We start from the raw sequence: 25,339 nt of genomic DNA on the forward strand, positions 1-25,339 counted from the left end.
CTGAAGTGCTATGAACGTTGGTAAAGGAGTTGTCAGAGGCACTGTAGGGCCAGGCACCAGGTGAAGGCAGCGAGGTGTTGAGGGAAGAATTAGACCCTTGAGGTGACAAATGAAGAAGAAACATTGGAACAAATGTCAGTATGACCAGGGAACCCTTGTGAGCGTTTTATTTAAACTTAAATACAAGAGAAAACAAAATTCAACCAAACAATAAAGACGTAAAAAGCAGTATTATTCTATTTTTTGTTAAAATTATCAGGTACTGGGCTGGAGAAATGGCTCAGTGGTTAAGAGCACTGCCTGCTCTTCCAAAGGTCCTGAGTTCAATTCCCAGCAACCACATGGTGGCTCACAACCATCTGTAATGAGGTCTGGTGCCCTCTTCTGGCCTGCAGACATACACACAGACAGAATATTGTATGCATAATAAATAAATAAATATTAAAAAAAATTATCAGGTACTACAACAAACGGAACTAAAGCCATGGTGAACAACTATGAAAATGCTGGTGTCTGCAGCTCTCACTTACCTGTGGTGTTATCCCGCAGCAGTTGGTGGTCAGTATCTACAATGGGAGATGTAGCTGTACCCCCCAGCACACTTCCTGGAGTCACATAGGGGTCAGATTCAGGGTCAATATTTTGGATACCTTTCCATGGCACTCCTGGTTGGAATTCTGAGACATGAAGAAATGTTAGGGATGAGAGATAGTTAAAAAAAAGTTTAATTTACACAGTTCCTACTTTATTTATTACTATTGTTTTTAGTCTTACTATGTAACTCCGGCTGTCCTAGAACTCCCAGAGATCTGCCTGCCTCTGCCTTCTGAGTGCTGGGATTAAAGTAAAGGCCACTATACCTGACCTTTATTTGTTATTATTATGCTAAAATAACTGTTTAGTAGAAAAACACGATCCCGTGAGAAGTCTAAACAATGAATCTACTGTACCTCGTATTGTCATCACGAGATAAGAACACTCTGAGCAAATGCTTTTGCCGGTAGCAAGTCTTCACCTGTCGGGTGGTGAACTGGATCATATTCATAAAGGCCTGGATCCATATATGATTTTTACAGCTACTAGAGGAATTACAATCTTAAAGGAAAGTAAGAACCCGTGATAATGAAGTGAGGCCAAGAACTGGGAGAAAAATCTGGGCTTGAGACCAGTGACCTTTCCCATTTTTCTTAATTAGGTACTGGCCAAAATGAACATAATAAAATGAAATATAAGTGATCATTGCTTCACAGACGGTTCAAGAATAGGTGTAAATAATTTAACTGATTGCGAGAAAACCTAGACAATATATGGAAGCTTATCATGTTTGTATTGACCCACTTAAGCTATATTTAAAGATATATGATATCATTAACAAACTGGTATTCCCCTAATTGTGTTGAGAGGAGCAATATGTATTGTATATGAAAAGGCGGCATTATTTCATCTCACTCTAATAAAATGTAATTATATACATTTATGTCTGCATTACATAAGGATAGAAGGACAATTATTAATTTGTGCTTTTGCCTTATTAAACTACAATGAAAACAGAATATAAAGACAAAAGGAAGGAGGAAGGAAGAGAGAGACACAAATCTTACTGAACTCATCACCATGTACCTGGGGCATATTAATGACATATCTGACTAATAAATCTATCAATCGATTCAACACATACTTTAAAATAGGTTATGTTATATGGCATCCGACATACAGAACAAATGCCAAGTCCCAGCTTCAAGGCCACTTATTATCACTAACTACGCATTTCTTGAAGATCTTTTATTTTCCCACGGCACATATTTCAGGGTGTATGCCTTTCCTTTATCAGACAATGAAGCATGGGGCTTCTTCAGTAAAGCAAGCTACACAAGCTTGTTCAGAACCTAAATTCAACAGAAGTACTATTCTAGAAAAAGCATTTTATGAACAATACCTGGAGGCCAACTGGCATTGCTGGATTTACTTCCGATTTTATTAGTCGGTGGAGATTTGGCAGGTAACCAGCTATCACCAGCAGGACCCGTATGGCCACCCAGCGTGTCACCTGGGATTATATCAAACTGGTTGTATGGTGACCCTCCTCGGGTCTTACCAGGGGCCACTATAGCGCCTGAGAAAAGAGAGAAATAACTGTTTAAGAAAGAGCTCTAGGGGGCTGGAGAGATGGCTCAGAGGTTAAGAGCACTGGCTGTTTTTCAGAGGGTCCAGGTTTGATTCCCAGAACCCACAGTGCAGCCTGCAACTGTCTGTAACTCCAATTCCAGGGACTCTAACATACTCCTCTATGACCTCTGTGGGGAATAGGCATGCACACAGTGCACAGACATAAAAGCAGACCAAACATTCACACATATAAAATAATAAAAAGATCTCTAATAAACCTAATAAACAGAACTTTCTAGCCTCCCCCACCCTCAAAGGTTTTTTTGTTTTTCAGACAGGGTTTCTCTGTGTAGCCTTGGCTGTCCTGGAACTCACTTTGTAGACCATGCTGACCTCGAACTCACACAGATTTGCCAGGCTCTGTCTCCTGACAGCTGGGATTAAAGGTGTGCACCACCATGGCCCGGCTCAAAGACAGGTTTTTAAAGCTTATAGAATAAAGACTTTGGGCTGCTACCACTTGCAGTATGGCCATAAGGAGTCATCTCACTTCTCTGAGTCTCTCCATTTTTCAACTAAATCCACAGGAGTCTTCTCATTCTACAACAGTCCTTTCAATCTGGAAACCCCAGATGTTATATGTCAGAGAATCATACACACTATGAAACACAGTATCTACATGGCTGCTACACTAACTGCTCAAAAGTACCAAATGGGAAAAACTGGACAACTTTAGCACCTTGGAGAGTATTAAGTGATCTTTTTATTAATGCTTTCTACCTCTGCTCTTAAGGGCTGGTTAAGCTTGGGTTATCTGGAATCTGCAATATTAAGAGTCCATTGGAGAAAAAGCCATCTGCAATTGCTTTAAATTCCAAGGCAGTGAGGTGGAATTCCCGCCCAAGGTCTTTGCCAACACACCAGCAATGAACTCTACATTTCTAAGCCCAGGGCCGCCTCACATACAGAGAACAGCAAATCCTTTGTCCCTGTATTCCCAGAGATATTCTTGGGGCTTTGTTAGTGCTTCCTTCAAGCATTTTTATGCAGGAAAAGTTGAGAGTTTAAATTCACTAAGTTAACAACAATAAATTTTTACTTTAAATAAAAATTCAGGAGCATACAGGATATTATTTCCTTATTTCCCACATAAAGTTCATATAGTCTGTCACTCATCTGACATAGTCTTAGAGTGGTGGTAATGAGCACATAAAATGATCTGCAGGATAATGTATTAAAATGCTTGGATAAATATCCAATAAAGCAATCTGTTTGGTTTGGAATGAAAGGAGTATGATTAAAATTGTCTCCATTTTCTGCTAAGAGGACATTTACCTTTCTAAGGACAATGACACTAATCTGGTTCAGAGGCACAGCACAGTGAGGTAGTGGAAAATGAAAGGAACAATTATCTTGGGGATTGCTAAGACATGGGGAAAAAATTATCTATATTAGCTGATGAGGAGAGAGGACACTGTAACTCTGAGCTCTCCTCTCACATGCCATTTTACATTTATTACCCAGACCTGGTAAATCACTGGCCTAAGGGAGCTGTGAAAGTGCTCAGAGCTACAAGACTAGGGTTGCTCAGTCCATAAAACAGATTTTAAAATTTCAGTAAATTATTCTTGATTTTGATCCTACTTAGCAGGGTAGGAGACCTGGGTGGTTCCTTCCCCAGTCTCTGGATGGGATTACTAAAGAGGTTTTATAATGGGCTTAATAAAGAGGATTTATAATGGGAACCTGGAAGGCTGCAGGCTGAATGAGTTGACTGGGTTAAGCCTGCCAGGGCTCTGCCACAAGAACGATCAGATACTTATTTATATTGACTCTCATAAAGACAACTCTGAGTCCAAGAAAAATACTGACAAATTAAACAAACAATTCATTGAAGGCCGAAAGAAGATCCAGACCTCTTATCTTTCTTCTAGGGAAATAGAAAACCCTTAAAGAAAATTATGGACAGGCAATGCTAATCCACTATCAAAATACAATGTCAATGCTGTCCTGGCGGGACACTAATTCATAAAGAACAAGAGGATCTGGAAAAAGTCTCCTTATGAATTCTCTTCTACTAGTTATCTTTTGGAGTTTAGGGACATTTTCTTCTTTTTCTGAGACAGGGTTTCACTATGTGTCCTAGTATAGCCTTGAACTATGTAGATCAAGCTAGTCTTTAATTTATGCATACAACTATACCAAGTTAGGGCAGGAGTTTGAGAGAGGCATGGACTACAAATTCTTAGCAAGATCTTGTCTCAGAAAACCAAACCAACCAACCAACCAAAACCTCAACAAGAGGATTCTGTTCTCTCACCCACTTTAATGGATTTTAATCTTATGGATGCCCAAATTCATAAATATTATCTCAATCCCATGACAAGTGGGACATTATGCCTAATCTCCCTCTGACAGATGGTAATAAACCTTGGAAAAATAACAAGAGATTCATTAACAAAAACTAAAGATCTGTACTTCAAAAAATTACCAAAGGAAGGCTAGAGAGATGGCTCAGTAGTTAAGAGCACTGGCTGCTCTTCTATAGGACATCGTTTTGATTCCCAGCATCCATATGGTAGCTTACAGCCAGCCCCTCCCCCAAGACAGGGTTTCTCTATGTAATCTTGGCTGTCTTGGAACCCATTCTGTAGACCAGGCTGGCCTCAAAATCACAGAGAACCACGGGCCTCTGCCTCCTGAGTGCTAGAATTAAAGGCGAGTGCCATCACAGCCTGAAGACCATCTTAACTCCAGTCCCCAGCAATCCAATGCCCTCTCTTGGTCTCTGAGGTCACTGCATACATGTGGTGCATAGAAATACATGCAGCCAAAATATACATATACAAGAGCTTAAAAAAGGGTTGGAGAGATGGCTCAGTGATTAAGAGCCCTGGTTGTTCTTCCAGAAGACCTGGACTTAATTCCCAGTACCCACACGGCGCTCACAACTGCCTATTAATTCCAGTGCTGGGCAACCCAGCATCCATGGCAAAAGACCAATGCGCATAAAATAAAAATAAGTTTAAAAAATTGTTTTTTTTTTTTTTAAATAAATCACAGCTGGGTGGTGGTGGTACCTCCCAGCACTTGGGAGGCAGAAGCAGGATTACTGTGAATTTGAGGCCAGCATGGTCTACAAAGTGAGTTCCAGGATAGTCAGGCTGTCACACAGAGAAAGCCTGTCTTGGAAAAAAAAAAACAAAAACAAAACCCAAACCAACCAACCAAACAAACAAAAGGGCAGCAGGACTTGTATGAGTTTAAGACCAGCATGGCCTACAAGAAAGACATTGCAAATTATTCATTTATTTAACTAAAGAATTCTTTTTGAAGCAAGGTCTTATATAATCTTATATAAGTCAGCCTGGTACTTGCTTGACTAGAACTCACAGAGATCCACCTGGTTCTGCCTCCTGAGTGATGGGATTACATACTAAAGCCCCCTGAGATACTGCCTTAAAGTATGGTTGGACATATCTTCAATGTCAACACTGTGAAGGCTGAGGCAGACAGATTTCTGGGAGCTTTAGGTCAGCCTGGGATACAAAGACCCAGTCTTAAAAAAAACACAAACATACACATATGAAGCCAACAAAGCATGCAGGATACTTGGTCAAGGACTGAGTAACATCAGAAGATCCTGCTAGCAACATGAGGCTGTTTGCTCTCACCGTTTTTGTGCATGGTGGCTTCTTGTGTGGCCACAGAAGGCAGCCCTTCCATCATGGAGGTCCACTGTTTGAAGCGAGACTCAGTCCCAGCCTCCTTGCCACCAACCATGCCATAGTCCATGCCGCCAGAGCTGAAGCCTGGAAAGAGATCACAGTTATGTCTATATGTTTCTTGAGCTACAAATCAAGTGCCCAAAGTCAGGGGCTGGTGGTGCACACCTTTAATCCCAGCACTTGGGAGGCAGAGGCAGGTGGATCTATGAGTTGGAGGCTAGCCTAGCCGACAGAGTGAATTCTTCAGTCCTGCTTGATAAGAACTCTGCTGTCTCGTTTTCATTGTATGAAAATGGGTGTCACTGTCATCTCATTAGGTACATGTCAATGCCTACCTACACCCGCATTTTTACTGAGCAAACAAACATTTGTGCCTGACAGCTGGCCAGATTCAACCACTCTCCAATCATATCTGATACCAACATGGAAAAGCAACTTGTCTTAAGCTTAAGGTTGCCAGGGGAGGAGAGGAGCTGCACAATCTAGGGTTTAGGAAACTGGTACAAGGTCTGACTCAAGACTTCAGGTATGCTTAGAGAATGGCAAGAAGCCCAATGCAGTGTGTTCTGGTCTGCCAAACAGCTAGAGTCTCTTAATTTCTTCCTCTAAAACAGAAAAGAATTTTGGGAGAAAGGGGGGAAAGAGAAGAGGAAGAAAAGGAGGAGGAAGAAGAAGGAAGACGATGATGACAGAAAAGGAGGAGGAAGAAAAAGAGGAGAGAGAGTATGCCCCAGAAAGAGAGACACAGGGCTGGAGAGATGGCTCAGTGGTTAAGAGCATTGCCTGCTCTTTCAAAGGTTCTGAGTTCAATTCCCAGCAACCACATGGTGGCTCACAACCATCTGTAATGAGATCTGGTGCCCTCTTCTGGCATGCGGGCATACATGGAGGCAGAATGTTGTATACATAATAAACAAACAAACAAATAAATAAATATATTTTTAGGATGGTAATACAAGTTATGATAGAAAGTGTCATAGATATAAAACTTTGGACTCACTAAGATAGGACAGATAATACAGGACTTTCTCTGAATTTGCAAAATACATATGAACTAGACGTTGTGAGTGCAATTCTTACCTGATAATTATCCTTATTGTATACAGTTTTACTGTTTAAGTTAAAACCTTTCTTTTTTATAATTGTCATAATACCTGACAATTGTTTTCACTGTATATAGTTTTACTATGTTTGAGCTAATACCTTTCCTTTTTGCTTAGACAAAAATGGGGGAAATGCTAAAGGATAATCTTTTTGTACACTGTGACTATGCCTGTGTCTTTGCCAAGGCACCTTCTGATTGGTTTAATAAAGAGCGGAATGGTCAACAGCTAGGCAGGAGAGGATAGGTGGAACTTCCACGGAAAGAGAGGAAGAGGAGAAGAAATGTAGGTATGTGGAGAGCCACTAAGATATGGAGCAAGTAAGACATATGATACAGAGGAAAGGTAATTGAGCCATGAAGCAAAATGTAGATTATTAAAAGCAGGTTAAGGGGCTGAAGAGATGGCTCAGAGGTTAAGAGCATTGCCTGCTCTTCCAAAGGTCCTGAGTTCAATTTCGGGCAACCACATGGTGGCTCACAACCATCTGTAATGAGGTCTGGTGCCCTCTTCTGGCCTCCAGACATACACACAGACAGAATATTGTGTACGTAATAAATAAATAAATTTTATATATATATAATTTATAACTTAAGCCGGGCGGTGGTGGCGCACGCCTTTAATCCCAGCACTTGGGAGGCAGAGGCAGGCGGATCTCTGTGAGTTCGAGACCAGCCTGGTCTACAAGAGCTAGTTCCAGGACAGGCTCCAAAACCACAGAGAAACCCTATCTCGAAAAACAACAACAACAAAAATTTATAACTTAATTAACCTGCTATATATATATAGCAGGTTAATTAAGTTATAAGAGTTAGTTGGGAAAAAACCTAAGCTAAAGGCCAAGCTTTCATAATTAATATTGAGTCTCTATGTCATTATTTGTGAGCTGGTAGCCCAAAGAATTCCTGTTTTGTGTTCATATGCTGTGTTTAAAGTCTCAAGTCAGAAGCACCTCCACATCTACTTAACTAGCCTCTTCCCTCAAGCTCACCCTTCATAGAAAACAAGACTGAGAAGGTAACAAAGTTACCACTGTACTTGACAGGCCACGCTGACCTTCCATAGCCAAGAGAAGAAGGCAAATACAAGCAAGCACAGGAAAGGGTCTGTCATATGTCAAGTAGAAAAAAGGTATTTTTTCCTCCCAGCACTGAGAACAAAAGCCAGGCTTTATACTTATTAAGAATTTGCTCGGGGCTGGAGAGATGGCTCAGAGGTTAAGAGCATTGCCTATTCTTCCAAAGGTCCTGAGTTCAATTCCCGGCAACCACATGGTGGCTCACAACCATCTGTAAAGAGGTCTGGCGCCCTCTTCTGGCCTGCAGGCCTACATGCAGACAGAATATTGTATACATTATAAATAAATAAATAAGAATTTGCTCTACTACTTAAAGCCCCAGAGAGTTTAAGTCAGTTCTCAGATCACATGTAGAAGACAGCTAGGGCTGGGACATGGTGGCACACACCTTTAATCCCAGCACATGGGAGGCAGAAGCAGGCTGGTTAGCCTGGTCTACAAAGTGAGTTCCAGGACAGTTAGGACTGTTACACAGAGAAATCCTGTCTCAGTGGGGGAAAAAATAAAAATAAATAAAAGAAGACAGCAGGCAAAAGCTGGGACTCCCAGGGTCAAAGATACCCTACTACTTCCTAGCTCTAGCTGGAATTCTTAGTAGGTCAGGGCAAAAAGCAGCCATCTGTCCAATCAGTGGTTGGTCTAGGAACAGATTTCAGGTATCCTCACTCATTTTTTCTTTTTTTTTAAAACACAGATCGGTAGCTTCTTTATCAAAACAAATTCTAAATGCCATTAAAGAAACAATCAAACCAACAAAAAAACCTAGCGTCCTGTCCTGTAGCTCAGGCTGGCCTTGAACTTGCAATGCTCATGGCTTAGTTTTCCAAGCACTGAAGTAACAGGCATGTGTCACTGTATATAGCCATTAATTTTATTTTATTTTTTTTAAATATTTATTTATTATGTATACAATATTCTGTCTGTAGGCCAGAAGAGGGCACCAGACCTCATTCCAGATGGTTGTGAGCCACCATGTGGTTGCCGGGAATTGAACTCAGGACCTTTGGAAGAGCAGGCAATGCTCTTAACCACTGAGCCATCTCTCTAGCCCCATTAATTTTATTTTTTAATCAGTATTGTCTCATTGCCTGGACTCTGCTTACAGCATGTTTTCCATTTCTAAAGAGATAAAAGTCTCAATTAATGTCAAAAATTTAAAAGGTGCCATACCCCACCTTTAAAAAAAAACTACCTTAATGGGGGCTGGAGAGATGATGGCTCAGTGGTTAAGAGCACTGACTGCTCTTCCAGAAGTCCTGAGTTCAATTCCCAGAAGTCACACAGTGGCTTACAACTCTAGTCTGACACCTTTACACAGACATACATGCAGGCAAAACACCATGCACATAAATCTTAGTTTACAATTTGAGAAGGTAGCCTTATCAGTGAAGTGAAACAATTAAACTTACACATGCTTTCACAGATACAACTTCAGTCACGTGCAGCATTCAATTCGAAGGATATATAAATACTTAATTGGCTTATATGTGTACACATCTGCAGGAATATATAGATGTTGATGTCTGGGGGGCAGGGGTCAACCTCTGGTATGTTCCTCCAGACATACTCATGTTTTTTTTGTTTGTTTTTTTGAGACAGGGTTTCTATTTGCAGCCCTGGCTGTCCTGGAACTTGCTCTGTAGACCAGACTGGTCTTGAACTCACAAAGATCTGCCTGCCTCTGTTCCCTGAGTGCTGGGATTAAAGGTTTGCACTGCTGCTACCAACTATCTTCAAAATAAATTTTTTTTTAAAAAAATAAATAACATTAAAAGAAAAAAAGCAAAGGAGGGTAATGCAAAGCTAGCCCTTACTACAGGATGGGACTAGCAGATTTTATATTAAGTACTTTCCACAACACAGAACATACCAGAACCATATCCAGGGATTGGCCCTTTGGTCTGAAGGTCTGGGAGCCCCACATTCAGCGCGTTGGGTACCATGTTGTCCAAATGTGGCTTAGGCCCAACGGGATGAGATGGCGAATGCTTCATGCTAGGCTGCCGCTGCTGCTGCTGTTGCTGCTGCTGCTGCTGCTGGAGAGCACTCACCATTCTTGCCAGCTGCAGGTCAGCATCCATTAAGGAAGGACCCAAGAGAAATGGACAGATGATAAGCCAGTATCCCAAATCAGCTGTTAAGTCAAAGGTGTTCCTTGCCCAGAACACTAGAGGACCTCTCCACCCACACACCTGTTGTTCTTGCTGCTGGCGCACTGCTTGAGAAATCTTTCTCTGGTTCTGTAGCAACTGCTGCTGTTGCTGCTGTTGCTGCAGGAGAAGCTGACATGCCTACAAAACAATGAGGAGGGAACCAGAGCTTCCTGAGATTGACATGGAGTGTCTGCATACAAAGCACCCATAACTAAATTCCTAGTCTATAGTTAAGGTCACCTTCATGCAAGCTGATATATCAATTTTAATTGTAATCATCCGTATAAAAGTTTGAGCACAAAGTGACAAAGAGAAGAAAGTTAATGCAAAAGAAGTAAGAAAAGCAAATAACCTTTTTAGCAACAGGAGCAAAACATGCCACTTACCAACTGAAACTGGGGAATCTGTGGAAGCTGGCTCAGCATGGCAATTTGTTGAGGAGATAACTGGGGCCCCACATTAAAGAGACCTGGATTCAGGCCACTGTTGGGGAACTGCTTGAGCATTGAGGCAGAAACCTAACCAGAAGACAGAGAGAAAATCCTTAGAATTTGTCAAAATAAAAACTTTTCTTTTTTGGATTAAAACCAAAAAAAGACCTGATATCTCTAAAGCAAGCATTGTCAGCTTCTTAAAAACTATCTGCAGGATACTCCACAGTGCTAACAATTGTTTTCTATCACTGGACTGCGAGGCTGTTAGCTTTTTAGTTCTCCTAAGACTTTCTAACTTCCTGAAGTAAAAATGATGAAATTTTAAGTCAGAAAAAAAGATCTTTAGAGAAAAAAATGATGACAATATGGCTTTTCTCTAACTGAGAAATTAGTATTGGAAACATGCCATTTAGCCAAACATGATAAACTGCTTAGAGCTAATAAATGTTTACCAGAAGCCAGAAGCGGTGGCACACGCCTTCAATCCCAGCACTTGGGAGACAGAGGAAGGAGGATCTCTCTGAGTTCAAGACCAGCCTGGTAGAGTGCCAGAAGAGCCGAGGCTGCACAGAGAAATCCTATCTCAATACCTCCCCCCACGAAAACCAAACCAAATCAAACAAAATATAATACTTATCGGAAAGCACTTAATTATACAAATAAGAATATCTGTATTTTTTCGCCAGGGCTACACAGAAAAATCCTGTCTTGAAAAACAAAAATAAATAAATAAAAAAGAAAAAATAAATAAATAAAAAATAAAACTGATTTTAGGGTTTAAGACAGTCTACCTTGGCATGTATTCCAGTCTCTATCATTTCTACGCAAGTGACTCAGAACAAGTACCTTTTTTAACCTTTTTGAATTTTGTTTGCCTATCCCCAAAACAGGACTAGAAAGTAATTAACCAACTAAACCAGCCAATAAAAACCTCCATGTGTTGTTCAAGACATTTGAGTTAACCTATGCCAAAGACTTAGAAATGAGCTTCGTAGCGTCCATTCTTACATCACAGGATGGTTCTTCAGGAAACAAGACCAGAATTCCCTAGTTCCTTGCCTTCAAGCTAACACTCCTGCTTCTTTCACCTCTACCTGTTTCTCAAAGCAGAACCAAGAACAGAAAGTCATGTTGTAGGTACAGTCTAACACCAGTGGATGTGGCCACCCCTAAGCACTCTGCTCCAAGTCATGCTTTCTTTAACAAAGCCTCGGGTCTCCAATGCTCACATCCCAACTCTCTATCTAACCGTCAGCTCAGTATCAATTATAACCAACAGTATTTTAAGTGTTTTGCTTCCCTGAGTTCTCTTTACCTTTGCAGTGATGAGGAACAAACCCAAAGCCTGAATCAGTGACAGGCAAGCAAGCACTCTATCAGAGTCACAATCCTAGCTCCACCCACAATACTGAACCCATGTGAATGGGTCTCTAATTTTTAGTATGCAGATACTCTATAAATGCTTATTAAACTAACACACTGTCATTATTATTCTAACTTAAGAGTCATTTACCAAGTTATTTTCAAATAATTTTTGTCTACTTATTGCTGCTCTGCTGCCCTATGGGACTATGGATGAAAATCAGAACTAGCTAGGTAGAGCTGAGAATCCAGGAGGATGCAACTAAAACCTCTGCCCAGCCTGAAGCTGATCAGCCTGAGAAGAGCCCCTTAATTACTAAGCTAAACAAATGTCTTAGCATTTAACTTTCTTTTTATAAATTCATTCTCTGCTGCAAGATTTGTTAAAGCTCCCAGTTGTTAGCTGTCCTCCCATCCCACCTCAGTGCTAAGGATGAAACACTATCACTGAACTACATCTCTCACTCCTTCTTCTTTTTTTTAAAACAGGGACTCACTTTATTGACTTGGCTGTCCTTGAATGTTATGTAGACCAGAATGGCCCTTTTTATGTTTTTTTTTTAAAAAAATAAATAAATAAAAGAAGGCTCTTTGGGTTGGTCCTGGTAGTGCATACCTTTAATTCAAACACACAGGAGGCTATTTTATTTGTATGTGTGTGTACCTGTGTGTGTATGTATGTGCACTATGAGCATGCAGGAGCTCAAGGAGGTTTGAAGGAGGCAGAATCCATGGAAGCCGAGTACAGGCACCTGTGAACCACCGTTTGAGTGCAGTGCTGCAGAGCCATCTTTCCAGGCCCACCTCTACATCTTACTTAAGACAAAAGAATAGAAGAAGCACTACTTAGTCACCAGTGGGTGCTACACACTAGTTTAAGAACTAAGTCATGGCTGAGTGGTGGTGGCGCACACCTTTAATCTCAGCACTTGGGAGGCAGAGGCAGGCGGATCTCTGTGAGTTTGAGATCAACCTGGTCTCAAAGGATTTCTAGGATGGTCAGAGTTACGCAGAGAAACCCAGTCTCAAAAAACCAAAAAGGACAAAAAACAACAAAACATACAAACAAACAAAAAAAGTCACAAACAAAAATGAAAAAAAAAGGAAGGAAAAAAGGCCTTTTTAGTATATCCTTACTTTCCCCCTCAAACCTCAGCCTGTGTTCTAATCTTAGTGTCTCTGACTTTCTTCACTACATCTCCTGTTCTATTCCCCATCCACTGCTTTTCTATTAAGTGTTCTGATCTTACCTTTCCTCAGCACCTTGATCAAAGTCAAATTGCTCAGTTCCCTATTATTTTTTGTTTTGAGTTGAGACCGGGTTTTTCCTCACAGTCCTGGCTGTATTGGAACTCACTATGTAGACCAGGCCTGTAGACCACTATGTAGATCTACCTGTCTCTGCCTCCCAAGTGCTAGGATTAAAAGCACTTATTACCACGCCTGGCAGTCCCCTATTAATTTCAAGTCACCACCTCTGAACATTCTCAAGAATGAATTTTTTTCTATTTTTTTAATGCTCTCTAGTCTAGAAATACCTGATCAAGTTCAGACTTGCTATATATATGGCCCTTCAACTCATTTTTTTCACTATCTCAATCATATCCGGTTACCCAACCAATTCTGCTGTGAGGTTGGTTGCTTCCTCTCCATCCTCTAAGAGACACTGGTGATGTTGAGTATTACGAACCAACTTAAAACAATTATTTGACCTCTCTTTGAAATGTTGAATTCACAGCACAGCATGAACATGCCTGTGGGATTTGACTCCCACCCCAGTCTTATAATAAGTATGTGGAACACACTTTCTAAAATTTCCCAATATACTTCATATATACTACATATATACAGGATTTGTGTAGTCCTGGCTATCCTGGAACTCAATCTGTAGACCAGGCTGGCCTCAGTGCTGCGATTAAAGGCATGTGCCACCACTACCTGGTTTTGTATATTCTTTTTTTCTTTTTTAATATTTATTTATTATGTATAAAATATTCTGTGTGTATGCCCGAAGGCCAGAAGAGGGCACCAGACCCCATTACAGATGGTTGTGAGCCACCATGTAGTTGCTGGGAATTGAACTCAGGACCTTTGGAAGAGCAGGCAATGCTCTTAACCTCTGAGCCATCTCTCCAGCCCCTGGTTTTGTATATTCTTTCATATATACCATATGGTTTCACTGCCCAAAATAAAAAGAAGGCAAATTAATAGAACACTATTTAAAGATGTAGAAAAGCACATCAATATAAGGCATTCCTTTTATTAAAAAAATGTTAGTTAATTCATTTATTTTTTGGTTTTTTGAGGCAGGGTTTCTCTGTAGCTTTGGAGTCTGTCATGGAACTCACTCTGTAGATCAAGATGGCTTTGAACTCATAGAGATCCGCCTACCTCTGCCCCCCAAGAGCTGGGATAAAAGGTGTGCGCCACCACCCAGTCATAAGGCATTCTTATATTTACATTGCACCACCACACATGCTCCTTAAATTGAAAGTCTTAGACTTCAAGAGTTATACTCAGGCTGGGTGGTGTGGCACATGCTTTAATCCCAGTACTTGGAAGGCAGAGACAGGTGGATCTCTGTGAGTTGGAGGTCAGCTTGGTCTACAGAGTGAGTTCCAGGACAGCCAAGGCTACACTGAGAAACTCTGCCTCGAAAATTTGCAAAAAAAAAAAAAAAAAAAAAAAAAAAGTTATACTCAGGAGGAGAAGGTTGTTCTATTTACCCTCGCCTCTGCAGGTTCCAAGAATTACAAAGGGACCTGAAAGCATCACTACTATGCTCTTGGCAAATGGCTGTTCAAACCTAGGATGCAAAGTAATTAAAGTGCAGGTTTGCATATTCCCATTGTGGGGAGTTAATTATGCTGGCTTAAAAGCCCTCGGTCTCCTGCTGGGCTGCGAAAGTGAAAATCTTGCTGCAATCAATATGGCTTTTAACAAAGCATTGCAGGTGCAAAATGGCAGAAATGTAAAGGCACATAAAAGCCACCAGAATGTTACTTTCTGAATAGCCCAGTGAGGAGGGAAAGGCAACTGCAGTAACAAAGGCTGTAACAATTCTTTCTTTTTTTTCCTGGCTGTGCTGGGAAGAGAATGTAGGGCCTCATGCATGCCACATGAACTTTCTACCAGTGAATGACATTTGTAGCCTTACTAAAAGATAAACAAAACAAACAAACAAAAAAACTACCTAGGGTTGAGCAGGCCCCAAATCCCAAGAATTCTGTCTTAATAGAGTGAGTGAGGGAGACCTTTAGTAGTAGCCCAGATCCTGGTTATGAACAAGCTGACAAAGACTGGTCTACAGAACAAGATCCAAACTCCTGAGTAGTGCAAACATAGCTTTGCCACATTCTGCCCTCAGTTCCTCGTCTAGCTTCTCCCCATCCCACTGAGGAAGGCAAGCATCTCTATTAACTGTTCACATCAACCCATTCAAATCAACTCCTTTCCTTAACACACCAACTGCCAGCTACTACTGCACCGCCACGAGGCTTCTGTGGCTTGGAAAATCTTTTTTTGTGGCTAAATCTAGAATTTTGAACTTCTACTTCAAGCTTCAGTTTAAATTTCACTGCCAGTGATGCTAGTAACATTTAATCAAGTGAAGCATTACCCTCGTCCCCAAACTTTGCTGACCATCTATGACAAGTTAGCAGTTGCAAAGTGTCTACTTTGTATGTGTGATGTAACTTATAAAGGGGGGCTGATACTATGTTCTAACAACCTTGCACTCGGCATCTGGATTTGCCAAATGGCCAACTGTAACCGCTCCTCCTTTTGTGTGCACCAACCAGGAAGTAACAATGGGTCACCACCTGAATGCTCTCTAACTCCAAAAGGGGAGAACACAAAACTTACCTGGGGGGAGATAAACTGGGGAGGCACTTGCGCCCGGAGACCAGGAGAAGAACTCAGTGGCTGCACTGGAGTGTGCAGGCCTCTCGATTGTGCTGTGCTGTTTCCAAACAAACCGTGACTGCCGCCCTGCAGAGAGAACGGTACCAGTCAGGATGTTTCTATCGATTCAAGAAAACAGTCAAAGAGCAGTTCTAGTTCTAGTTTCTATTGATAAGAAGAAACAAGATCTCTAGTCCATGGAATGATAGCATTCGCTTTAGAACTGAGGGGCTCTTCACGTTAGGATGTTGGGGGAAAGTTACTCAAACTGAGTCACGGGCACATCATTCACCACAGGTGGTCAGATAAGTTCTATAAACTGAAAAGGTTAAATTTAGTAACATTTAAAAGTAGTGCTACATTTTTTGTGGCTAAAAGGAACACGCTGTGTAAAACTTTAAGACTACTTTTTTGAGACAGGGTCTCATTCTGTAGTCAGCCTGGGCTCAAAGTCAAGGTGAGTCTCCTAAGTGTTGGGATTACAGGTGTGTGCCATCACAAAAATCTGGGTTTATCAAATATAATTCTCAAACTCCATAATCTGAGATCTATCTTAAAAGGCATCTGGGTAAAAATATTCACTATAAACAAACTATCAGTTGTAAAATAACACTCTGGTATCACTTCCCTCAATCATTTGGCGTAAGTAATCATAGCCATCCACAGGGACCCTGCTCTAGCTCTGAGCACATGTTCCTGTCCTGAATCTGTTGGCTTTCTTTGCTACATGCTAAACGCTCATCAATCTTACATCGACATATGAAATATCATTTTAGGTCATGGGAATAAACATTACTCACTTGTAACTTATTAAAAAACATAAATATCGCCTAGTCTAAAGGAAAAAAAAAGCTCAATTCCATGATTCCCAATGAAACACTTCACTGAGCTCATCTCTAATCTCCCAAGAGCAAGAGGAAGTTGGGCTCCCAGGGCCCTGCCTTTCTTATTTGTTTTTAGCTAAGGAAAATTTTTCAGGAAAGGAACTGCATTTGATGACTTTCCGCTGTTTTCGCTGCCTAAGGACTACTCTCGCATCCCAACAGTGTTTCACTAAGCAGTTCAGGCTGATCTTGAACTGTTTTTGTCTCCATAGTACTGGGATCGAGGAAGGTACCATCCATCACATCTGGCCTCCTGAGAGTCTCTACGTTATGTATTCTTAGCCTGTTTAAGGCCCGAGTTAAAGGGCCCATTAAGGGTATTGTCTGCAAAGCCTCCTTCCTCGTTCCATGAACAAACTAACTGAATTTCCCTCCACGCTAACAAAACACTAAAACCCTAATGATGTTCACTGAAACCATGATAAAGTGACTATGTTTTCTGTTTTGTTCTGTTTTTTTTTCTGTACCAGTTTAAGCCTTCCTTTTGGCATTCTCAGAATTTCATAAAGCCTTAGTCTATAGGATGCACATATCATTTGCAAATATCCATGGCCCACTAATCATTCACTTGAGAACACCCCACTGAGCATCTTCAGAAAAGACAGCTAATAATGCATTTGTAAACTGAGGTTGCTACTTTCAGTCTAACATAGGGATAAGATAATCTTAAAGAATTTAAATAGCATCATTAAGTTTCAGGAACACTAAAGAGATCATGATGGCTTTAATGATACAAAATTAGATTAACAGACTGCTACAGGCAAATAAATGAACTTAAAAAGCACTAAAACAAAAAATGATTACAAACATAAAGTAGAAATGGCATTTAAGATCTGTATATATCATAAAAAGATCAAAGATCTACCACAAATTTTATTTTCCCAAGGGTGTTTAATTCACATCACTGCACCTAGTTCAGAGTCATTTAGTTTTAGTTTTGTTTTGGCTTTTTAAGACAGGGTTTCTCGGTGTTGCCCTGGCTGTCCTGGAACTCACTCAGTAGACCAGGCTGATCTGGAACTCAGAAATCCACCTGCCTCTGTCTCCTCAGTGCTGGGATTAAAGATGAGAGGCATCGTGCCCAGCTAGAGTCATTTTAAATTTCAGTCTTTCCTTTTATAAGAAGATTCTCAGCTTCCTGAGAAGCTTCAATAATGAAAGGTATCTGAAGCTGCACACAACATTCTAATGTTTTTAAAGTGGGTACAAGCAAGCCAATAGCAGTCTATGAAAATTCTGCTATCTTACTATGGCACTTAAACTCATTTTCTTGGTTCACTTTTGCTGATTTTCATGGATGTGTTGAAGACAAACAAATATACGTGGCCTTCAAAAACATTAAATCTAGGAATGAAGAAGACAGTAATTCAAAGGCTGTATACATGCAATGATGGTTTCCCTGACCATTGTCCAAGCTTTTCAGGTATATGGGGAAGCTCTAAGATGACCTATTTCTATGTCTCCTTAATTGGAGTTATTTACCTCAACCCAAGGCTTATTTCAGAAAGGTATATAAATTAAAAATAAAACCAGCAAACTGAGTCAAATGTTCTGTGATTCAGGAAAATATTACTATTTATTATTATTAGAGACAGAATCTTACACTGTAGCCCAAGCTGGCTTCAAACTCCTGTCTACTGATCCTTCCACCTTGGCCTCCCAAGTACTGGGATTAAAAGTGTGTTACCATGACTGGCTTAAGTTTTATCTTTTAATTATAACTTTGATTTTTTTTAATTTATTTATTATGTATACAATATTCTGTCTGTGTGTATGCCTGAAGGCCAGAAGAGGGCGCCAGACCTCTTTACAGATGGTTGTGAGCCACCATGTGGTTGCTGGGAATTGAACTCAGGACCTTTGGAAGAGCAGGCAATGCTCTTAACCACTGAGCCATCTCTCCAGCCCTATCTTTTAATTATAAAGTAAATGTGACAAACTCCGCATGACGCAGTTTGAAGTAGAACTGTATTTGGGTAGGACATATGCACCAACCCAATACTGGTAGACTTTGCAGTAATCCACCCAAGACAAGGAATTCCCTTTTTTAAAAGTCCAATGCCAGGCTTGTGGCTGGTCTATTAAACTTGAGTTTACTTTCCAGTAGCATTAGGTATTTATGTGAGCCTGAAACCACATTTTATATTTTCTATATCTCAATATAAAACAAAAATTCTCAAAACATTGTTTTTCTTTGTTCATGTAAGCAATATACAACATTCCCCTTTAGGAAACTATAAAACAAACAAACAGGTAAAACACTGAAATTAAAGGAAGAAAACAGAAAAACAGTCTGAGTCCCCCAATCCAGAAATAACGAATCTGAATACATGGGCACAGTATAATCTCCGTCAAGTCTGCATGACAGGCTGCGCACAACTTGACTATGGTGAGTGATCCTGCTTTAATGCCCATGTAAAAGTCATCACATGGAACAGAATGGACTGAACCACACATTGTATAATTCATGTTCCTGGGCTCATCCTGCCGTGAAAGGCAGAGAAACAAGTGTGGCGGCACAGAACTATGGCTGGGGAAACACTACTGTTGGGAGTTGTTGCTGTAATAGCATTGGTAGCCCCAGATTCCTGTTTTTTTTCCTTAAAACTACGAGAGCCCCTGGCAGCTTTGCTGTGTGCCCTGCAGGCCTCTGAGTGAGTACGCGTCATCTCAGATGGCCCTGCTAGCTCAGAAGCTTATGCGCGGCCCTTGCTAGGAGGACTAGTTTTGGTGACTGCCAATGCTTGAGCAGAGCCACTCTTCAAAGTTTCACTCCTAAGGCTCTCCTTCTCTCTGTGAGTACTGTGGTTTAAATCCTAAAGACAACAGATGGCCAAATTCCCAGTCACAAGAACCTAGATTTTCTTAAGATACCGTAATACTCAAATGTTTACTCTTAATCTTAGTAATTTTGCTACTAATTTTTGGTTAATAGATATACTAAATTAGAGACCCTAGGAATACTACTTATATATTCTAATGGCTTTTAAAACATTTATTTTTATTTTATGTGTGAGTATTCTGCCTGCATGAATCTCTGTGCACCATGTGCATGCCTGGTGACTGCAGAAGCTAGAAGAGGGTATCTGATCCCCTGAACAGAAATTATAGGAGGCTGGGAGCTGCCATACGGGTGCTGGGAACAAAACCCAGATCCTCTACAAGAACAGCAAGTGCTCTTAACTGCTGTGCCACCTCTGTGGTCAAATATATAACCTAATATTAAAAAGTGGTAAATGTGTCACTAGATTATATAAGGTCCCTATAGAATCGCATTCATATATTCCTAAATCAGTTATAACCAAAAATAAAAAGATAAAAGAAACAGATTTAAAGTAAAATCCATGTTGAGAAACATGAAGAGAGATGGTTTCTATGGGCTAGAAGATGTAAAACCTATACTCAGTATCATTCTGTGCATTCAGTAATCAACAAGTTTCCCAAGACAGACAAATGATGAAATAAACTGAAGACCAGGGCCAAGGTGAGGCCACAGCCAAGCAATTACAAATCTGAGAGGCCTCCTTACTTGTCTAGCAGCGAAGTTTTGGGGGTTGAGCCCTGTGCCGATTGCTCCAAGGCTGACGTTGGGTAGTGTGGAACCAGAGGGAGACAGCTTGTAGCTGGGAGAAGGGGAGAAGGGAGAGCAGGGAGCCTCATCCCCAAGGCACCCATCTTGATTGGAGAAAGGCAAAGTCAGCTGAAAGGTAGTAGGAGTTAGCCAATCACAATGAGTGTTGGTTAGTGAAGCAACAGAATGCAAGAAGGGAAAGAGAGACACACTAGGAATAAACAAAGTAGAGTGCATTAGCAATAGTTCAGGATGAAATTTGGATCTGATAATAACCATCGCACTTTTGCCCAGCAGACATCACCTGTCATCCTCTTCCTAAGTTAGTAACCCAGTCGGCCCACTGCACCAGGACAAGGGCTGCCACTTTGTTTTTAGGAGTCTAATGCTGACTACTCTGGTGGTAGGGCTCCTGAAGCAGAAGTCAGGCAATCGTCCTGTGAATATGATGCCGCCTAGACCAGCAACAATATGGGCCTAGATCTCCATGTTTTGGTTTTAAATGTCTTAAGAGGTCCAGGAACACTATAAAACATATTCTGAATCAAGAAATAATTTCATTTGAAATATTAAAAATCAGAACAAGTGAGTAAAACTTACTTGTTTCAATCAGGAGTGAGAATTTGAAGAATATACCATTTACCTAAAAACAAGCCACTAGGGAAGTAGGAAAGATGGAGAGCTTTTCCAGACCCGACTCCAAGCTTGTAGGAGATACATGTGTTTGTACAAAGCCCAGATTTCATCGGTCGCTGGCACAGCAGCAGGAACAAAAGTGCACAGTAGCTTATCTCTAAGTGCCTATAACCTCCCTCGGAACTCCATGAATATCTCAAAACTTAGAGCTTCGTCACAACAACAGTACGGACAGATGGCTCTCGTTCCTGCCCAATCACCTGTTATTTTCATGTCACCACATTAATGCAGGTGATATTCATTTGTCTAGAATTTGCTATCAGAAGACAGTAAGAACATAGCAATTCTCATAAACTTAAACAAAGCACGCAGCTCACCTTCTCAAAGTAAGGCCCACTGTCTGCAGTTCCCAAGTCTTTGGAATTAGGTGGACGGAAGCCAGGTCGATCTTTCCTCATGATATCATTGAAATCCCCGAGATTCATTGTTCGTTTATCCACATCAAATTTCTTATCTGAAAGGACATAAACAATAACTTAAATAAAAAGAATCAATGTCTCCCACGAGAACCACATGTGATCTGACCACTTACTCTCTGGGGTCCTGGGGACAAATCCTCTCTATTCTTTGGAATGAGACCAGAATTCTCACTAGTTCAAGGCTTATTCTGCCCCTGGAGCACATAAGGGCCCACTTTTAGAAATTAAATATAAACCTGCTACACTTGTCTGTCATGGAAGACCCGAGAAGAGCCTTGAGGCAAAACTGACTAAACAATATTCAGATCACGACTGATGTGTTGGATGAATACATCTTAATCATGAAGTCAGGTGTTCTCAGTAAGAGAAGCGGCCTGTTTGGCTTGCTAGCACCTGCTAGATACACGGCTGGAGTTTTAAAGTAGTTATAGGAAATAGAAAGATCATAGAGGCACACCTATTCCCCCAAAATTCAAAGTTTAAGAATTTAACACAGTCGATCATGTTAACAATGTCTGCTCAGCCAGGTCTGCATGTGCAATGACTGTTTCCTTCTCTCTTTCACAGATCTAGAAATCTGTTCTACGACAACATCATCAGGTCACAGCTCAAACACTATTTATCACTGCTATCCATGATTATTTTCTTACTCTTAGTTTAACTCTTTTATGTTCTCGGGGGTGAACAAAAGCATTACTGAGAAAATTTTCACAGATGAAGGGCTGTCCCTCCATTTGCTCCAGCCACAATGGAGAAGTATGTCAATGATGAAATCCTGGGGTACAGAGAGTCATCTTAAGGGTCTGGACTAGCAGTACCACAGACATATTAAAATAATCTGAATTTAGTTTTCAGTACTTAAAAAAGAATCTGAGCCACGTGGTGATAGCGCACACCTTTAATCCCAGCACTCAGGAGGCAGAGGCGGGCAGATTTCTGGAGTTCAAGGTCAGCCTGGTCTACAGAGGGAGTTCCAGGACAGTCAAAGCTACACAGAAAAACCCTGTCTCAGAAAAAGAACAAAACAAACAAACAAAACCAAAAGCAGTGAAAAACTATCTGGATGCTAGTAAGGTACAGTCCAGTCAAGCTTCTATTTTTCATGCAACAATTGCTTCAAGTAGAGCAAGGTTGGCTTTTAAGGCATACAGGCCTTCTTCACAGTTAACCAGTTCACCTAGAACACAACATATTTCCCTGGCTGTCCAGTTATCTGAATTTTCAACCTTCATATTGTGTCTGGCATGAAATCTTATACAGAGTTAAGCGTTTAGTAAATATCTATCCATCTGGTTGCCTCAACTCAAGCAGGGCAGGAGAGCCTAAGGGCCTATCATAGCCATGAGTACAAACCGAATCTTATTTGTGGTCTGATACACACCTACAGACAAATCCATTTTGCTGCTTGGGTTATCTTCTGTTTGACTCTGAATAAAACAAAGCACACAAAGTGAGAAACAATTATCAATCAGAGAAGAGGAGCCATTTTTCATGTGAAAGCCACATTAACCACAAGCACCTGACAAGACTTTCTGCAGTAAACATTAAAACTGGAGCCAAAGATGGTAACATTTCTATCACAATTTGATGGCCATCCATGCTTAATTAAATGTCTAGCATTTAATTCCACATGCAATCAGTCTCAGTACAACTATGGACAAAGGACTAGTTCACCAACTGCCTGGAGAAATAAACTCATTCTTAAGTACACAGGACCAGATTCCACAAGTGCTAGCCAAATGACGACAGCTTCTTCTTGTGACTTGTCAAGTCATCAATGAACTGTGTAGCCATGCTAAATCATTTGTCCCCACAGTTTTCCCGAGACAAGAAAATTAGAGATTCTACAAGAATTATTCTTTAAAGAGAGACCCCTAGCAGAATTTCTCTGGTTGTTTTCTTTTTGAAAATAATGACGCAAAGACTGATACAAATATCATTTAAGTATCTCCTTTGTCCCCACCTTTCCAAGGAAGAGGATACAAAGACAATTCACTTTTAATGTTGTCATATATCACTTAATAAAATAGAAAATAATAATAAATTGCTTACCCCATATTTAAATCTGTAGTTTTGTAGTGGTCCTTAAATTTATACTAAGCCTGAAATTTGGGATATGTTTACACATGAGAAAAATGAAACTTACCAGCAATCCCATATTTGAAAACTGTTTGGCAAGAGGATTCATCCAGGAATCATTGTTTCCTCCTTTTAGCGAGCACTACAGGAATGAAACGTAATCTCAGTCACAGAGCTTATCACAGCCTCCCAAGATACACCTACACTAAAAATGCAGAGCCAAGAGTCAACCTTTCTGAACCTAATGCTTGCCATTTTGGTATCTTACCTCTTACTCTAGGTTCAGCCATTTTACTTTTCAGTTCAGCTTGTACTCCTACTCATCAGTGAACTGGAAAACGAAGTTTATTCTTAACATGGAAAGAGTCAGTATCAAAGTGTGTACAATGTTAACCTCTGCGTGCCACCACGGCCACTTCCAGGAAGATGCTGTCTTGTAACCCCAGCAGGACTCTATTGGGGAAAAACTGCTACTGGTGAATGCTGTTTGGAAAGTCTGTTTCAGCTGGACATCACTCTCCGTGTGGAAGTTCTAGGGAGTTCTTTATCTGGTTCACAGCATAAGAGTCACAGGTTCTCAGTGGGAAAGAAGCCTGGACAAAGACACTATTCTTGAGCTCCAGGCACAATGGAAGGCATGGTAAGCCTGTATGACTCTTAGGATGCTCTGGTTTCTCCATCTGCTCCATTCCCACATGAGTGGGAATGGAGACAGGCATTTGTGGGATGAGGTTGGTGGGATGGGGTTTGGGCTTTGTGTAGCTGTGCATTCTACAGGTAAAACATGTGCTATTTATATTATAATTTGTATTATTGTTGCTGTTATTTGAAACAGGATTCCTTAATCTTACTATGTAACCTAGGATAACCTTGAACTACATCCTCTGTCTTCAGTGGCTCTGACTGCAGATATGTGCCACCATATTGGGTTCAAGCTATATATATATTTTTAAAGTAATGAGATACTTATATTTAGCCAAGATATTTTTCTTTAAAAAAAAAAAGTCCCTCTGAAGGAAGGAGACAGTGAATTTACTAGTACAGAGATTTCAGCTTTAAGAAGGAAATAATTCTGTGAGAATAGACTTAATGTCACCGAACTGCATACTTAAAAATGGTTAAGATGACAATTTTATATTGTTTATTTTATTACACTTAAAAACTATCCTTCATGATGGAGGAAGGTCATTGGTTAATTATAATAAAGAAACTGCTTGTACCTCATAGGTTAAAACATAGGTGGGAGGAGTAAACAGAACAGAACGCTGGGAGGAAGAGGAAGTGAGCTCAGAGGCCAGGCTCCCCTCTCCAGGGTAGACGTAATGAAGCGAGCTGCCAGGTCAGACATGCTGAATCTTTCCTGGTAAGACTGATGCTACACAGATTACTAAAAATGGGTTAGGCAAAATATGAGAATTAGCCCGTAAGAGGCTAGAGCTAGTGGGCCAAGCAGTGTTTAAATGAATACAGTTTGTATGTTGTTATTTCGGGTTTAAAGCTAGCCAGGCGACCAGGAGCTGGGGCAGCAGGAACACAGCCCGCAGCTCATACTACACCTTCGTAAGAATCACTGGCATCGGAGCGGAAACATTCAATTCCCAAGTAAATCTTGGTTGTGACCTGAGTGGGAGGATTTAATCAGAATCTTTCACTCAGTCTGGATCCATTGTTAATTTGTAAAAAGACTGACAAGGCAGACCAGACAACATGAGAGTACCAAGATGCTGAGCAGCATAGTGCAATTTCTTTAGTGACTAGAGTAAGGAAAGTCAAGTCCTCAGGGGAGACCCAGGAAGAACTGCTTCAACTAATGTCTCCAACAG

The 25,339-nt window shown here is 40.7% G+C and overlaps 1 protein-coding gene across 9 annotated transcripts in view; it reads right to left on the reverse strand.

Moving 5' to 3' along the window:
* Positions 1 to 25,339, reverse strand: part of Tnrc6b (trinucleotide repeat containing adaptor 6B) — a 229,099-nt gene that overhangs the window by 20,762 nt on the left and 182,998 nt on the right. For 6 of the 9 annotated variants that reach the window (XM_075959836.1, XM_075959832.1, XM_075959834.1 and 3 more), the window contains 12 exons: positions 23,584 to 23,658; positions 22,819 to 22,864; positions 21,336 to 21,472; positions 20,281 to 20,451; positions 15,829 to 15,954; positions 10,555 to 10,686; positions 10,208 to 10,306; positions 9,886 to 10,078; positions 5,781 to 5,918; positions 1,937 to 2,113; positions 531 to 677; positions 1 to 96 (listed from right to left, as the gene is read on the reverse strand). In XM_075959836.1, coding sequence (XP_075815951.1) covers positions 1 to 96; positions 531 to 677; positions 1,937 to 2,113; positions 5,781 to 5,918; positions 9,886 to 10,078; positions 10,208 to 10,306; positions 10,555 to 10,686; positions 15,829 to 15,954; positions 20,281 to 20,451; positions 21,336 to 21,472; positions 22,819 to 22,864; positions 23,584 to 23,658 — 1,537 coding nt within the window. The remainder of the gene's footprint in view (positions 97 to 530; positions 678 to 1,936; positions 2,114 to 5,780; positions 5,919 to 9,885; positions 10,079 to 10,207; positions 10,307 to 10,554; positions 10,687 to 15,828; positions 15,955 to 20,280; positions 20,452 to 21,335; positions 21,473 to 22,818; positions 22,865 to 23,583; positions 23,659 to 25,339) is intronic. The other 3 variants (XM_075959840.1, XM_075959837.1, XM_075959838.1) reach the window with 1 other exon arrangement.

Source organism: Microtus pennsylvanicus, chromosome 2 (genome assembly GCF_037038515.1).
Source record: "Microtus pennsylvanicus isolate mMicPen1 chromosome 2, mMicPen1.hap1, whole genome shotgun sequence".
Classification (NCBI taxonomy): domain Eukaryota; kingdom Metazoa; phylum Chordata; class Mammalia; order Rodentia; family Cricetidae; genus Microtus; species Microtus pennsylvanicus.